The sequence below is a fragment of the Rhineura floridana genome, chromosome 3 (genome assembly GCF_030035675.1).
Source record: "Rhineura floridana isolate rRhiFlo1 chromosome 3, rRhiFlo1.hap2, whole genome shotgun sequence".
Lineage (NCBI taxonomy): Eukaryota > Metazoa > Chordata > Lepidosauria > Squamata > Rhineuridae > Rhineura > Rhineura floridana.
This window is the reverse complement of record NC_084482.1, coordinates 203,607,760-203,624,153: the sequence shown is the minus strand read 5'-3', so window position 1 is coordinate 203,624,153 and position 16,394 is coordinate 203,607,760. Positions and strand designations below refer to the sequence as shown.

Here is a 16,394-nt window from a genome sequence, read left to right as displayed (position 1 = left end):
AAGAGAAATGGCTGGAAAAGAGAAATGGTTAACTTATCAAGAACTATTAGAAAACGTACATGGAGAATATATAATGAAAGAGAACAACTGATAAAGGAAGGATATAGTTCTCAATGGTTTGCCTATTTACAATTGTTAGAAAGATATAAAATGGACAAGAAAATGTATGGGTTTGAAATAAGTAAATCTGATTTTGAAATAGGTTTGTGTACAAATGATGAAAATATAATTGCGAAAATGTATAAACTCTTACTGAAAATGGATATGGAAGAAGAACAAGTAAAAGAGTGTATGGTAAAGTGGGCAAAAAATTTTGGTTATAACATACAAATGGATCAATGGGAAAATATGTGGAAAAAAGGCTTGAGATTTACATTATGCTATAATCTTAAAGAAAATTTCTATAAAATGATGTACCGTTGGTACATGACTCCAGAAAAGTTGTCAAAAATGTATAGTAATGTTTCTAATGTTTGTTGGAAATGTAAACAACAAGAAGGATCATTTTATCATATGTGGTGGCTGTGTAAAAAGGCAAAATCATTTTGGGCACAGATAGGTAGGATGATGCAAAAAATTCTAAAGATAAATATTCAGTCAAAACCAGATTTTTTTTTATTGGGTTTTATGGATAAACAAATAGAAAAGAAATATGGAAGAATAATATTATATATGATTACGGCAGCAAGATTATTATATGCACAAAAGTGGAAAATGGAATCAACACCAAAAACGGAAGAATGGCTATTGAAATTAATGGACTTAGTAGAGATGGATAAATTGACATGTCTACTTAGAGAAAAATCGACAGACACATTTCTTAAGGAATGGAAGCCTCTCTTAGACTTTTTGTTGAAAGATCAAAATAAAATGATGATATTGGGATTTGACGATTAACTAAGATAGCCTATGGAGAAAAGTGATCCTGTATGTATATATTAAGGGACAGGTTTGATATATATTATATACTTATAGCTGATCTGCGACAAATCGGAAGTCAACTATTTTATTTTTATTTTTTTTGTTGTATTGTTATGTTTTTTTACTTTGTTTTGTTTGTCTTTTGAAAAATTTGAATAAAAATTATTAAAAAAAAAAAAAAAGAAAACGGTCCAGAAATTACAACTTATACAAAATGCTGCGGCTCGACTACTTGCAAATTGTCGCCGCCGGGAACACATCACTCCAGTGTTATTCGATCTACACTGGCTTCCAGTTATTTTCCGGGCTCAATTCAAGGTGTTGGTACTAACCTTTAAATCCCTACACGGTTTTGGACCAGTTTACCTGATGGAGCGCCTCCAGCGTCACCAATTATGCCGCCCGACAAGATCAGCCACTTAGGGCCTTCTCTCAGTCCCACCAACTAAAACAGCTAGGTTGGTGGGGACTAGAGAGAGGGCATTTTCAGTGGCGGCCCCCACTCTCTGGAACTCCCTCCCATACGATCTTCGGCATGCCCCTTCCCTGAATGTATTCCGCAAAGCCTTGAAGACCTGGCTTTTCAGACAGGCCTTTGGGACTTCCGGGGAGGGTTAATTTTCAGGACTAACTGCCTATTACTCTGAACTGTTATCATTCCTATTTATAGTTTCCTTGTTATATTGTATTTTATGTGTATTTTATTGTGCTGCATTTACTGCAACTGATTTGTACGTCGCCTAGAGTGGCCATTGGCCAGATAGGTGACACATAAATTAAATTATTATTATTATTATTATTATTATTATTAAGCTCACTGGGTGACCTTGGACCAGTCACTGTCATTCTGTCTAACCCAACTTACAGGGCTGTTGTGCGGATAAAATGGGGAGGAGAACCATAGAGGCCACCATGAGCTCTTTGGAGGAAAGGTGGGTTCTAAATGCATAAATAACATCTGCAAGGCCAAGGGCTCCCCACCTCAGCTCATAGATGTTCAAATCCCCATTGGCTATTATTTTATTTATTTATTTTATTACATTTTTAGACCGCCCTATAGCAATAAGCTCCCAGGGCGGTGTACAGCATAATAAAACAGGTTAAAATACAAGTGGATGTAGATACAATACACAATAAAACATAATTAAAAATTTCAATTTTAAATTCAAATTTTTAAATTTTTAAAATTTTTTAAATGCCTGGGCGAAGAGGTAGGTCTTTACCTGGCGCCGAAAAGATAACAAAGAAGGCGCCAGGCGTATCTCATCAGGGAGGGCGTTCCATAGTTCGGGGGCCACCACTGAGAAGGCCCTAGCTCTAGTTATCGTTCTCCGTGCCTCCCTATGCGTTGGGACACGGAGAAGGGCCTTCGACGTCGAGCGCAGCGACCGGGTAGGTACATAGCAGGAGAGGCGTTCCGCCAGGTATTGCGGTCCGATGCCGTTAAGGGCTTTATAGGTAAGAACCAACACTTTGAATCTGGCCCGGAAACATATTGGTAGCCAGTGCAGCTGGGCCAGGACAGGTGTTATATGATCAAATTTTTTTGTCCCAGTAAGAACTCTGGCCGCAGCATTCTGCACCAGCTGAAGTTTCCGAACCGTCTTCAGAGGTAACCCTACGTAGAGTGCATTACAGTAGTCCAGTCTAGAGGTTACCAGAGCATGGATAACTGTGGCAAGGTTCTCCCTATCCAGATAGGGCCGTAGTTGGGCTACCAGCCGAAGCTGATAGAACGCATTCCGTGCCACCGAGGCTACTTGAGCCTCCAGTGACAGGAGCGGATCTAATAAGACCCCCAAACTACGGACCTGCTCCTTTAGGGGGAGTGTAACCCCATCTAGGGCAGGTCGGACATCAACCATCTGGGCAGAGAGCCCCCCCACCAACAGCATCTCAGTCTTGTCAGGATTGAGTCTCAGTTTATTAGCTCTCATCCAGTCCATTATTGCGGCCAGGCAGTGGTTTAGTACATTAACAGCCTCACCTGAAGAAGATGAAAAGGAGAAGTAGAGCTGCGTATCATCAGCATATTGCTGGAAACGCACTCCAAATCTCCTAATGACCTCGCCCAGCGGCTTCATATAGATATTAAAGAGCTATGACGCGTGCTGGGTGGCCTTGAGCCAGACACAGTCTCTCAGCCTAACTTCCCTCACAGGGTTGTTGTGAGAAGGCTCGTGTATGCCACCTTGAGCTCCTTGGAGGAAGGGTGAGATATAAGTGTAATAAATAAATAAACGACCTGTGCGTGTTGTGTATTCTGGGGGGCAGGGGGGTCGGAGCGGAGTCATGAGCGAGTCCATCCAGTAGGGGGCAACGGCCGCGAGGAGGACGAGCCTCAAGCATCTGCGTTAGCTCCGCCATTAAACCACCGACGAAGGAGAGACGAGGAAGGGGAGAGAGAAGCCTCTGTTAATAGCACGGCGGCGGCTCCAGGGCTCTGCAACCTCCCTCCCCGCGCTCTTCTCCGCCTCTTCCCAACCAAGAAATCCAGGGAGGCTGGGCCGGGGCCATCCAGGGGCTCTCCTCTCGCAAGCTGAGCCTCGCTGATCTGCCCCGGAAAAGTGAGTTTGAATTGCAGCGCGGTCCTCCCCGCCTCCTCCTTTCCCTTTAAGGCATCATCATCATCGCCAGGCCACCTTCAGTTGCTCCCTTGCACCGGGAACAAACAAAAGCTGGGGAAAGCCGTGGGTTCAAATGAGGCCAAGGGTTGGTTTTTATATTTAATTTTTAAAAAACTTATTCTCCCCGCCCCTTGCACTTTTTAGGAGCGGTTTCGGCTGCGGATAGTTACCAGCTGATGGGGGTTGTGGTGGCGGTGTCTTTGGCTGCCTACACACACCATACAGTTAAAGCCCATGATTCCCCATCAAAGAATCCTGGGAGCTGTAGTTAGTTAAGGGTGCTGGCGATTGTAGAGCTGTGAGGGGGTAAACTACGGTTCCCAGGATTCTTTGGGGAAGCCATGTGCTCTATGTAGGCAGCCCACACTGTGAAAAAGCTTTTTATTATTATTTGGAGGGGGGGGGCAGGTGAAGGCTGTTGTTAAAGGCATGGGTAAGGATGCTTGGAGGGGGTAGGGAGGAAACAAGCCTGGCCCTGCCCCTGTGCCTTCAAGAGAGTCCCCCCCCCAGTATAATGGATAGCTTTAAAAAAGGATTAAACACATTCATGGAGGAGTAGGCTATCACTGATGCTAGTAACAATGGCTATGGTCTATCTCCACAGTAAGATGTGTTATGCCTCTGAATACCAGTTTATTTATTGCACTTGTATACCGCCCCATAGCTGAAGCTCTCTGGGCGGTTTACAACAATTAAAAACATTAAAAACAAATATACAAATTTAAAAACACATTTTTAAAAAGCAATTTAAAAACACATGCTAAAATGCCTGGGAGAAGAGGAAAGTCTTGACCTGGCGCTGAAAAGCTAACAGTATGGTACCAGGTGCACCTTGTCAGGGAGATCATTCCATAATTTGGGGGCCACCATTGAGAAGGCCCTCTCCCTTGTTGCCAGACTCCCAGCTTCCCTCGGAGTAGGCACCTGGAGGAGGGCCTTGGATGTTGAGCGTAGTGTACGTGTGGGTTCGTGTCGGGAGAGGCGTTCCATCAGGTATTGTGGTCCCAAGCCGTGTAAGGTTTTATAGGTTAAAACCAGCACCTTGAATTGAGCTCGGAAACATACAGGCAGCCAATGCAAGCGGGCCAGAATCGGTTTTATATGTTTGAACTGTCTGGTCCCTGTTACCAATCTGGCCGCTGCATTTTGCACAAGCTGCAGTTTCCAAACCGTCTTTAAAGGCAGCCCCACGTAGAGTGCATTGCAGTAATCTAACTTGGAGGTTACTAGAGCATGGACAACTGAAGCCAGGGGAGAGTGCTCTTGCACTCAGATCCTGCCTGTGGGCTTCCCTTTGGGGCCTCTGGTTGGCCCTTGTGAGACCAGGATGCTGGGCTAGATGGGCTACTGGCCTCATGTTTGGTCTTCCTCTTTTTCTACTCTTCTGTTTTTCCCAGCATTACTGTCTTTTCTAATGAATCATGTCTTCTCATTATGTGTCCAAAGTATGATAACCTCAGTTTCATCATTTTAGCTTCTAGTGATAATTCTGGTTTAATTTGTTCAAACCCCCAGTTATTTGTCTTTTTTGCAGTCCATGGTATGCGCAAAGCTCTCCTGCAACACCACATTTCAAATGAGTTGATTTTTCTCTTACCTGTTTTTTTCACTGTCCAACTTTCACATCCATACATAGAGATCTGGAAAACCATGGTCTGAATGATCCTGACTTTAGTGTTCAGTGATACATCTTTGCATTTGAGGACCTTTTCTAGTTCTCTCATAGCTGCCCTCGCCAGTCCTAGCCTTCTTCTGATTTCTTGACTATTGTCTCCATTTTGGTTAATGACTGTGGCAAGGTATTGATAATGTCAGCTGTTGTTGGTCTCCCACTCCCATCAGCCACAGCCAGCATGACCACTGGTCAGAGCCGAAGGGAACTGAAGGGTCAAAAGTCTCCCATCCCTGTTCTGGAGTTTCAGGGGCTATTGGTGTTTTTCTTAAAACAAAACAAAAAACATAACACAGAGTGCTTTATGATATATTTTTGTTATATTTAGTTATACTGGGCTACATATATATTGGAATGGATTGCTAAATCAGGTCCAATCTCCTCTATACATTTAAGCAGTTGTGACTTTCTCCCAAAGAATCTTGGGAGCTGTAGCTTGTTAAAGGGGCTGACAGTTGTGAGGAGACTCTCATTTCCCTCACAGAGCTACAATTCTTAGAGCAGTTTAACAGCCAATTCGTCCAGGGCTGTGGAGTTGGAGTCGTGGAGTCAGAGTCGGAAGCAATTTTGGGTGGAGTCGGAGTCGGTAGAAATGTACCAACTCCGGCTTCAAAATACAGTAGGGCCCCGCTAATATGGCGGGTTAGGGACCAGGCCCCCGACGTAAAGTGGAAATCGCCGTGAAGCGGGGCCCCATAGACTATAATGGGCTGCGTCGCATGAAGATGACGTCAAAATGGTGCGCGACGGAAAAAACCTGCCGTATTAGCGGAACAAGCGCTGTAAGAGCGGGGCCTTTCCCTAATTGAAAACCGCCGCATGAACGAAGTGCTGTAAAGCGGAACGCCGTAAAGCGGAGCCCTACTGTAAAAACTTTAATAGGAATTTAGGAAAGTTTTCTTGTTCAGAAATTTTAATCAAATAAATATATTTTATATTCTATCAATCTAGCCTGATGATTCCCGTGGTGGTGATGAAATGCCTTGCGTTACCATTTTACTACAGTAAATTTGTTATTACTAGTTAATATACATTAGCCATTTATGAAGGAGTTGGAGTCGGACAGTAGAAAAATAGAGGAGTCGGAGTCGAAGATTTGGCGTACCGACTCCACAGCCCTGAATTCGTCTTCTCGGGGAACTCTGGGAATTGTAGCCCTCTGAGGGAAAAGGGAGTCTCCTAACAGCTTTCAGCACCCTTGACAAACTACAGTTCCCAGGATTCTTTCGGAGAAAGCAGCGTCTGTATAAAGTGGTATAGTACTGCTTTAAATGTATAATGCAGATGGGGCCAAAATTAAATACAGCACATGCAAGAAATGTTTTGAGATGTCTTAAAAGTTTAGGCTGGAACCCTAAACTCACTTCTAAGGGAGTAAAGCCCCAATAAGCACTTAAACAATAATTGTCTCATGCCTGTTTGTGGCTCCAAATGACATGCTAGCTTTTGGGCAACGATGATTTGTACTCCATACTCTGGTAACTTCTAGATTGGGAAGAATCTTTGATTGACAGAATCTTTACTGCTCAAAGCCATCGGCTACCACAATTCAGTACATACAAAATACAAACAGGTCAATTTAGCATATTTCATCACAATGCGCTTTTACGTGGGTCTGCCCATGCAGATGATTTGGAAACTTCAGATTGTCCAAAATGCAGCAGCCAGATTACAGGCCAAGGTTTCCTTTAGAGCTCGTATAACTCCTGTTCTAAAACAGTTGCATTGGTTGCCAGTTTGTTTCTGGGTCCAATTTATGGTGCTCATGCTAATGTTTAAAGCCCTAAATGACTTGGGTTGCCATACAATACACACCTGTGAGTAAGCCAAACTGAACCCAGTGGAGCTTACTTCTGAGTAGACGTGTATTGGATTGCAGCCTTAGGCCCCAAATATCTGAAAGGCCGCCTCCTTCTCTACAGACGGTCTCAGATGTTAAGATCAGCAGAGAGGGCTCTTTTGGTAGTTCTGGCCACCCTCAGAAGTTCAGGGGTGGTGGCAGCGCGGGAATGGGCATTCTCTGTGGCGGCCCTAAGCTGTGGAACTCCCTCCCCACAGACGTGTGCCTGGCACCTTCATTGTACAGCTTTTGTCATGTGCTGAAGGTGTACCATAACTTTTAAATGGTACATATTTCTATTTTTCAGGTATCACGTGGAGGACAGAAAGAGACAACACATCAACAAGACATAATTAAAGAAAAGGACCACCAACAGGTTTTTGTTTAAAAGTCCTTTTTTTTTGAGCTGCTGCTGATGGAGGACCGTCTGTGTCATATCGGTTTGTAAATGAAACAGGATCTTGCCAGACAACCCACAACTATCTGGGGTCTGCTGGGGTCCCTTATCAGTCTCATTTGGTGCTTAATCTTTGCTGCAATTGCACTTTTCCTGTCAAATCTTTTGTTACTCCCATCACCAGCCAGTGATGAGATAATGCCAGCCGAAAGAGCAGGAAGCCTCTTGGGTTACTAATGAGAACTGAAATTTAAGAGGGGGAAAGAAGAAAGAGGCTTTCACTGGGATTAATCTGCCAGCGGGACCATTCCTCTGCCAGCTATATTCCGTATTCAGGGTTTCGCAGCCCGGGTGGAAGATGGAGCCCCAAACTGCATGTACAGAACTAGAAGAAGGGCAAGGAGGGTTTCATAAGCTCTCCAGCGTGGTTCAACCTGACTGCATGAGGGAACAACCAGGATGGAGAGTGTCCCGGGGGATCAAATGGGAGCCTTGCAAAGGGACGCCACAGCGCTGGGAAGCCCAGTGGCAGCAGTTCCTGATGACACTGCAGGGTCCTCACTCGGCATGGCAGAATCCACAGTTACTGGAGACGGCTCCCTGGGATGATGCCAAGACCTTCCTGGCCTCCTTTGAGCAAGTGGCCAAAGCCTGCCAGTGGCCTAGAGGAGAGTGGGCAGCCCGGCTCCTGCCAGCCCTGAGCGGAGAAGCCGAACAGACCTTTATTACCCTGGCAGCTGGAGATCGGGAGGACTATGGGAAGGTGAAGGCGGCCATCTTGCGAGGGGATGCCCTGAGGATGGAGGCTCAGCGCCAGCACTTCAGGCAATTCTGCTGTGAGGAGGTTGAGGACCCCCGAAGGGTCTACAGCCAGCTGCAGGAGCTTTGTCACCTGTGGCTGAAGCCGGAGAGACGCAGCAAGGAGCAGATCCTGGAGCTGCTGATCCTGGAGCAGTTCCTGGCCAGCCTCCCACCGGAACTGCAGGGCTGGATCCGAGCAGGTGGGCCGGAGACGTGTTCCCAGGCGGTGGCCCTGGCGGAAGATTTCCTGATGAGCCAGCAGACGGCCAGGGCAGGGGAGTGGCAGGTGAGGGTTCAGTGCTTAATCCCCAGTATTTTTAATAGGGTTGGTCAACCTTCCTCAAATGGGTGCGTTCCAGATGTTTTGAAGGACAACTCCCATTATCCCTGACCATTGGCCATGCTGCCTGGGCTGTGGTGGTGGTGATGGTGATTTCAGTTTATATTCTGCCTTTCCTCCCAAAGGAGCCCAGGGTGGCAAACACACCAGCAACATTTTTTTCTCTCCAAAGCATTCTGTCAGCCAGTGATCTCAGGAACAGTCTGCTTCAGACATCAAATGCCTGGCTGAACAAGAATGTTTTCAAATTCTTCCTGAGGGAGACAGATACACCTCACCAGGAAGGGCATTCCATAAATGAGGAGCTGCCACTGAAAAGGCCCTGTCACGGGTCCACACCAACCGGGAACCCCCCAGTGAGAGCACCCCCAAGTAGGCCTCACCTGCCGACCATAGAGCCTGAGATGGTTGATACTAGGGAAGAGGCTCTTTTAAGAGATGGAACGTTATATGATGATCTTCTTTTTCAGGAGCCATTGCAGGAGATGGCTGAGGATTCCCGGGATGCAGAGGTTGCTCCCTTGAATGTTGGCCAGAATCAGATCTGTAAAGAAGCCAAGCAGATCAGTAACGGGGATCTCTGTTTGCTGGGTGAGACTCCATCGGGATATTAAGGCTGCAGTCCTGCACATGCTTCTTGAGAGTGTTTTTATTTATTTATTTAAATATTTAGAAGCTGGACGTTTCACAGAAATGCATCGAAGCGGCTTGCAACATACAAAGGCACAAGGAAATGTAAAAACCAAGAAAAAACACCATGAAAAACAATGATAAAAGTATCACCAAATCCTGTGTTAGTCCTATAGAAGCATCTGTACTATGTTCTTCCTTGGATGCTCTAGTTTTTCTTCTGATTTACCTCCCCCCCCCCCACTAATACTGTACTATTTTTGTCTTTCTGCTGTAAGTTCAACATGAGGTATTTATTTATGTTTGGCTCTGTATCTTACAATTTGTGCTGTTTTTTAAAAAGATGCAGCAAAGTGCAGTGTACCCCTTGAGAGGCTACAGAAGATAGCCAAAGGTTTGGGATGCTGTCCCTGTCTTCAAAACGAAACAAAACAGACCAGCTATTCAAGACCAGCTTTCTTCCTGCTGTGCTGGCGTTCTGTTTGCTGGGACTCGGCGATGTAGAAGAGCATAAAAAAATGTAATCCTCGCCCACCCTAATAGCCCGGGTGTGGGAAGCCTTTGGCAGAACTACCACTCCCATCATCTCTGGCCGCTGGCCGTGCTTGCTGGGGCTGATGGGAGTTATAGTTCTGCAACATCAGGAGGGACAAAGGTTCCCCACGCCTGGTATAGCCCATTCCATTTTTTTTTCTTTAGAAGTTTTGAAAAACATACATATTCCATTAACAATCTAAATGATACTACCTTAACCCCATTCCCCCCTGCATAAATCTCCTCTCCTATCTATCGTCTGTCTGTCTAATTATTTGATTTATATCCCACCCTTCCTCCCAGCAGGAGTTCAGGGCGGCAAACAAAAAAAATAAAAACATCATAAAACAGACATTAAAATACATTAAAACAAAACAACTTTAAAAGCATTGTTTTAAACAGCTGTGAAGACTTAAAATAAAATACTCTTCTGGTATAGCCCATTCTCCCTCCTCCTGCCGCACATGGAAAGCAGGCCTCAGTTCTCAGTAAATCTGCGTAGGACCGAGCTGCAAGTCTCCTGGTTGTTGTTTTTAAATGTTTGTAGAATCATTAGTGTGAACAGCCATGCAGGAGCAGAGCAGGGCTCCTGTCCCCTTTAATAAACCTGCTGAGGTTTTTTGTTAGTTCAGCAGGTGGACCACCAGCTGAGAATTGAGTTAAACCAGCCTTTGCCAATCTGGTGCCCTCCAGATATGGTTGGGCTGCAAGTCCCATTGGCCCCAACCGTTGCCTGGGGCCGATGGGACTTGTAGCTCAACCACATCTGAAGGGTACCTGGTTGACAAAGGCTGAATCAAGTTATGGAATTCACTCCCAGAAGATGCAATGATGGCCACCAACTTATTCATAGGGGATAAGGAATAACAATGGCTATTAGCCGTGATGGCTTATGTTATAATTTATGTTGTGTGTGGAAACTTTGGCCCTCCAGATGTAGCTGAACTCCAACTCCCATCATCCCTGGCCATTGGCCATGCTTGCTGGGCCTGATGGGAGTTGGAGTTCAGCAACGTCTGGGAGCCAAAGGCTCCCCACACCTGATTTATGTTGTATCTGATGTTATACGTAAACCACCTTGAGCATGGTTTACTATGGAAAGGGCGCATACACATAAATGATGGCTATTCTAGGTGGTGTGCCTCTGAATACCAGTTCCTGGGAATTATTTGTTAAATGTCTATCCCAACCTTCCTTCCAAAGCAGCCCAGGGTGGCAAGAGTTACAAGTGGAGAGAGTGTTGCTGTTGCATGCAGGATGTGCTTGCCGGGTTTCAATAGACATCTAGGTGGCCATTGTGATAACATAATGCTGGATCAATGGCTATTAGCCATGTTGGCTATGTTCTGCCTTCACTGTCGGAGGCAGTATGTGCCTTCAGGTCCTGCTGGCGGGCTTCCCACTGGGGAATCTGGTTGGCCACTGTGTGAACACTGTGGGCCACTGTGAGGGGCCACTGGCTGGACTAGATGGGCCTCTGGCCTGATCCAGCAGGACTTTTAAAAAAATTAATTTTTATTGGTTTCATAATTATAAAAACAGTGCAGAACTGATGCAGCGTTTGAGACAACTAGGTAGATCCTTAGCGGAAAATTCTGTCCATTATAAACTCACACATTTTTCTTCTTAATCCTTTACAGGTATTTCTTTCTGTTTATTTTGAGTAATAAAATAAAAATAATATTATAGCTGCAGAGAAACTAATCAATGATTAATCACCTATATTTGCATATATACTAACTTTTTACAGTAAAGCAAGCAAACTGTATGGGTGCACTTTATCTTGAAATTTGTTTTTCCAGTACATCCAAAAAATTCTCCACAGTTCCAAAAGCCAGTTTGCCTGACCATAGTTCACTTCCTCACAGTAAGTCGGTTTAGTTAATATCAGAATATCTCAAATCCTCCTGTACCACTCCAAGATAGGTGGAGGTGTTTTCTGTTGCCAAGCTTTTCCAATACTTCTCCTGGCAGCAGTCAAAAAATGTGGTACCATTTCTAAATCATCGTCAAGGACTATATCTCAGACCTAACCTAAGGGGAATGTTTTAAGGTTGGTTTTTAGCATCTCCTTTCTGTCCTTTGCAGGCAGTGGAATCCAGGGTCCTAGGGATCCTAACTCATTGCTTCCTCCTGAAGGAGAGGAAATGGCTAGGCCCGACCAGGCAGAGGTATGTCAACTTTGGTGAGCGAGACCTGGGTTGTGCGTTATTTATTTTGTTCAAATAATTACTATATGTTGATTTCTATACCGCTTACTTGCCAGAATGGCTCTTAAGCGGGTTACAAGTGCGAATCCAATCATCAACATATATCTATGCGTAACTGAAACACACAATAAAACCAACATTCAAAACATCTAGAGTTAAAATATGAAATACAGTCAAGCCAGTTTAAAACAGTGTAACAGTTAAAGCAGTTGGAATGGCTTGTCTAAACAGGTGTGTCTTCAAGAGCAGGTGGAATGCCAGTTCTGATGGTGCTTTTTGTATTATCCTCCCTATCCCAGGGGGCTTAACGTCTTAAGACAGACACAGAGAAACAACAGAGGAAAGGGGAAGGGGAGGAACAGGTAGGCAAGCTTAGTTACAATAAGGTAATAATGTATTACCAGGTTCAGCCTTCGCCGAGGGGAGTTGTAGTCCAGAACATCTGGAGGGCACCAGGTTGGTGAAGGCTTGACCAGGACAATTGCCCACAAGACAATCAAGACAATAGTCCTGATTTTCTGGCACCTTATTTCTTCTCTGGGGGACACCTTTTGAAAAAATGTAAGTTGCTAGAATCTCCATTCTTGAGGTGTCAGCCCCTTCCCATTGCGTCTGTAAAAGAGGATGTCAGTACGCATGCAGAGTGTGTTTCCCTCCTGGCCGAGTAACTACAGCAAAAGCTCACCCGTTCCATCTTGCAACAAGACCAGGACTTCTGTGCGTGTGCGTGTGCGTGCGTATGCTCAGAATAATAATGAAATAAATTTACATCCAGAAGATTCCAGGTTCAATCCTTGGCATCTCCAGTCATAAGCGGACTGAACGTTTTTATTTAATGGCTCTGAACATGATGTTAAAAGTAGGTGATTCAGTTTCTTTGCCTTCATCCTGGATGGATTATGTTGGTGCAACAGGATCTTAGTGGGGGGGAGGGTGTTCTTCACCTGTTTATCCTATTCGTTGTCTACCCCCCCATCGCCTTTTATCTGTGGGAAATTGTAGATTGTGAAGCTCCTTTAGGTAGGGAACTTGTCATGTTAATGTCGTTCGATACAACGCCTTGCCCGTCTGTGGCACTCTATAAACATTTCCCTCCTGTTTGCAGGGACCGATGAACCTTGAGGAGACAGGCACGTCTTTGCACGTGGTTGAGCAGAGTCTGACCCAGCCAGGCCAACAGACCATGTTTTGGCAAGTCATGCAGGAGGAGGACAGAGACACGGATTCTTCAGGTAAGACCCTCTTCTCATCAAGCCCTATACAGGTCCACCATGCCTGGACTGCCGCTTGACATGTAATAGAGATGATAGGGCAGGGTGGGAGTGCCTCAGGCCTGGTGGCTGAATGCGACACTCCAGGCCTCTGTATCAATTAACAATTTAAAATCATTATAAAAAAAAAGAGCCAGGTAGAATAGATGAATGTCCTTTGAGCCAGAAATAATTATGTTTCTTTCTCTCTCTAGAGGGACTCTTGGTTCCCCAGCCTGACCTCACCTCCCACTCTGAAAAAGCTGAGGAGATGTTTGTGCAGTTTCCTGTGGAAAATGAGAGATTCCCAAGTCAAGATGCAGGTAAGGGGGTTGGAGAACCCAATAAGGCAATTCTTGCCACATGCACACAGACAAATCTATTATTTGGTACATTTTTATAGAGTGTTTCTGCCCATGAGCTTGTAGTGATGTATGTGGTTTGTTCCTCCTCCCCCACTTAATCCCAAACAAGCCTGCGAGGTAGGTTTGGGGTTGAGAAATGGCGATGGGCCCAAGGTCACTCCAGTGAGCTTCATGGCTGATCAGGATTTGAACTTGGGTCTTCCTCAGTCATAGTCGGGCCCTCTAATCACTACACCCCACTGGCTCTGAAGAACTCTGGGGTTTCTCCTCAGAAGGCTGGAGAATAGACCCATCTCTGTTTTTTCTCTCCCAGAATGATTTTTCCCATAGATTTTTTTTCTCGTGCTTGGCAGAAGCAGCAGAAAGTATTTGGCTAAGAATCTGAAGAGTCCCGCTGATATCTTCTTTGATTTCTGTGCAGTTTCTCAAAAGGTGGTATTGGGATTGCTCCATTTTAAAGAACAGTGCCTCTAGCTGTTACTTGTGAATGCAAAAATAAGCTTGAATGTGTATGGTTAACGCCTGATGAAATCTCAGAATGTATGAAGTCATATGCCTGTAGATGACTCAGGTGGCTCTCGATGGACAGCAGGCTCATACATAAGTCTCTCCTGGATCGGCTGGCTGAGATGTGAGAACAAACCTGAGATCCTCTGCATACGTAGCATGTGCTCTCCTGCTCAGGCCCAGGGACTGAATGCGGCTCTCCAGGCCTTTCAGTTTGGCCCTTGGTACTCTTCCCGAGCCATATACTCTCCTCAGGCTACACATCTTATTAGTCCTGCTGTTCACCCACCGTGAGTGCTTTTGCCTGCCTGGAATGTGACCTGATAATGCTTCTTGCTTCCTTAGACAGAGGATATAGAGTGCGGTGTGTGAGTATGTGTAGAAGGTAGCCTACTCTCCATGCTATTCCAGGGTGTGGCCTGAAGGCACAGGAGGCTGTCATCTTGCTGTACCTGAGCAGGTCTGGGTTTGGTCAATCCTTGGATGGGGAACCACATGTATGACACCTTGGGTTTCTTGATAAAAGACAGGTGGGATATAAATGTAAGAAAAATAAATAAAATACTGTACAAAGGTAAGCATTCACATTTGTTGCTCCACCCACTTTTGCCTGTGGCTCTGCCTTTTACTGGCATGTGGACTCCAGGAGGTTACTCAAGAAAGGAATGTGGCCCTCGGGCTGAAAAAGGATTCCTCACCCCTGTTTTCAGGTAAAGATTTGTGTATCTCTACTGAATGCAGAGAGACATGTTTCGCGATACATGTTCGGGCTTTATCCACGTTTCCTCTTAAAGTTTTGTTCTTTGCCTCACTCCTGTTTTGCTCTGCCATCATTGTGGAGTCCTGTTCTACGCATCTGTGGCCAGCATCTTTTTAGCATCATGATTTATCTCACCCTACTTTCCTGTGCCACACCTGTCCTTGCTGACTGCCCCCTTTCTGTCCAGCCCTGTTCTTAAAAAGCCTGGCTTCTAGGTAACCACGGTGTCTTCAAATGTGGCTCATTTTTGTTTGGTTTTGTTCATGTTCACCATTTCCTTGACTTAGGATCCAGTTTTACATCCTCTTCCGACGCCAAGCCTGGCACCTCAGAAGGCGCTCCGTTCTTATGGAGTTCCTCTTACCCTACCTGGGGTTACAGTGGTTTGCACTGGAAGTATCCCCACTGGACAGATGACGAAATTCATGTCTTTATTGAGATCTGGGGTGGCCATTCTCTTTTCAAACTACTGGACCGTCTACCAGTTCCAGTGGATCTCGAGTGAGATAAGGACCTGTGACTATGAGAGGAATTGGCTGCAGGAGTAGGAAAAGGCCAAGAATCTCTGGAAGGGCAACGAGGACTGCCTGGAAGGGAATGGCCATTGGGGCCACGCCCCTTTTTGGAAGAGCTGAATTGGTTTCTGTGTGTTGAGCAAGATCTAGTGTTGCCGCATGTTATCCGGGACAGTGATGTCTGGCATCACCTTATCAACAGCCGGCGCAAAATGATGAGACATGCAACTGGTCAGGCAGCCAACCTTCCCAGGTTCAGTACATGGAGAGCACCTGAGGGTGACTGTCTTCCTATCCCCAAATCAGCCATTTCAGGTTTGTGTTAGATCACTGTCCCATCCACTCCACTCCACCCCAGTTAAGCACTCACATCTTCTTTTGTGTGAGAGTCTGTGTGTGTGTGTGTGTGTGTGTGTGTGTTTTAGCCTTTCGTTAATACAAAATCTTTACCCAAAAACCACAGAATTGGTCTTCACACCTACAATTTATTTGGCCGTATGCTGCCAAACTTCTCCTTTTTTCAAAGCCTTCTTTCCCCAAAGGGTGTGAGACGGGTGTATTTTATCACCCTATTTGTTTAATTCAGTCTTTCCCAACTAGTGGGCCACCAGATGTTGTTGGACCACAATTCCCATCTTCCTGACCATTGGCAATGCTGGCTGAGGCTGATGGGAGTTGTGGTCCAACAACATCTGGAGGCACACTAGTTGGGAAAGGCTGGTTTAATCTGTGCTCAGAACATATCATACAGAAAGCGGGATTGGAACAAGATGAAGGAGGTGTGAAAATTGGAGGGAGAAATATCAATAATTTAAGATATGCAGACGGTACCATACTATTAGCAGAAACCAGTAACGATTTGAAACGAATGCTGATGAAAGTTCAAGAGGAAAGCACAAAAGCAGGACTGCAGCTGAATGTCAAAAAGACTAAAGTAATGACAACAGAAGAGTTATGGAACTTTAAAGTTGACAATGAGGACATTGAACTTCTCAAGGATTATCAATACCTTGGCACAGTCATTA

General features: G+C 45.2%; 1 protein-coding gene across 8 annotated transcripts in view; it reads left to right on the top strand.

Moving 5' to 3' along the window:
- The first annotated feature begins 3,185 nt into the window (after window positions 1-3,185).
- LOC133381204 (zinc finger protein 397-like) overlaps window positions 3,186-16,394 on the top strand; it is a 48,799-nt gene continuing 35,590 nt past the window's right edge. For 3 of the 8 annotated variants that reach the window (XM_061619931.1, XM_061619930.1, XM_061619932.1), the window contains exons 1-6: window positions 3,188-3,488; window positions 7,368-8,544; window positions 9,069-9,189; window positions 11,851-11,933; window positions 13,078-13,204; window positions 13,438-13,545. In XM_061619931.1, the coding sequence (XP_061475915.1) occupies window positions 7,816-8,544; window positions 9,069-9,189; window positions 11,851-11,933; window positions 13,078-13,204; window positions 13,438-13,545 (1,168 nt within the window). In that variant the 5' untranslated portion in view covers window positions 3,188-3,488; window positions 7,368-7,815. Of the gene's footprint in view, window positions 3,489-3,551; window positions 3,634-7,367; window positions 8,545-9,068; window positions 9,190-11,850; window positions 11,934-13,077; window positions 13,205-13,437; window positions 13,546-16,394 lie in introns of those variants that run through there. The other 5 variants (XM_061619927.1, XM_061619924.1, XM_061619929.1 and 2 more) reach the window with 3 other exon arrangements.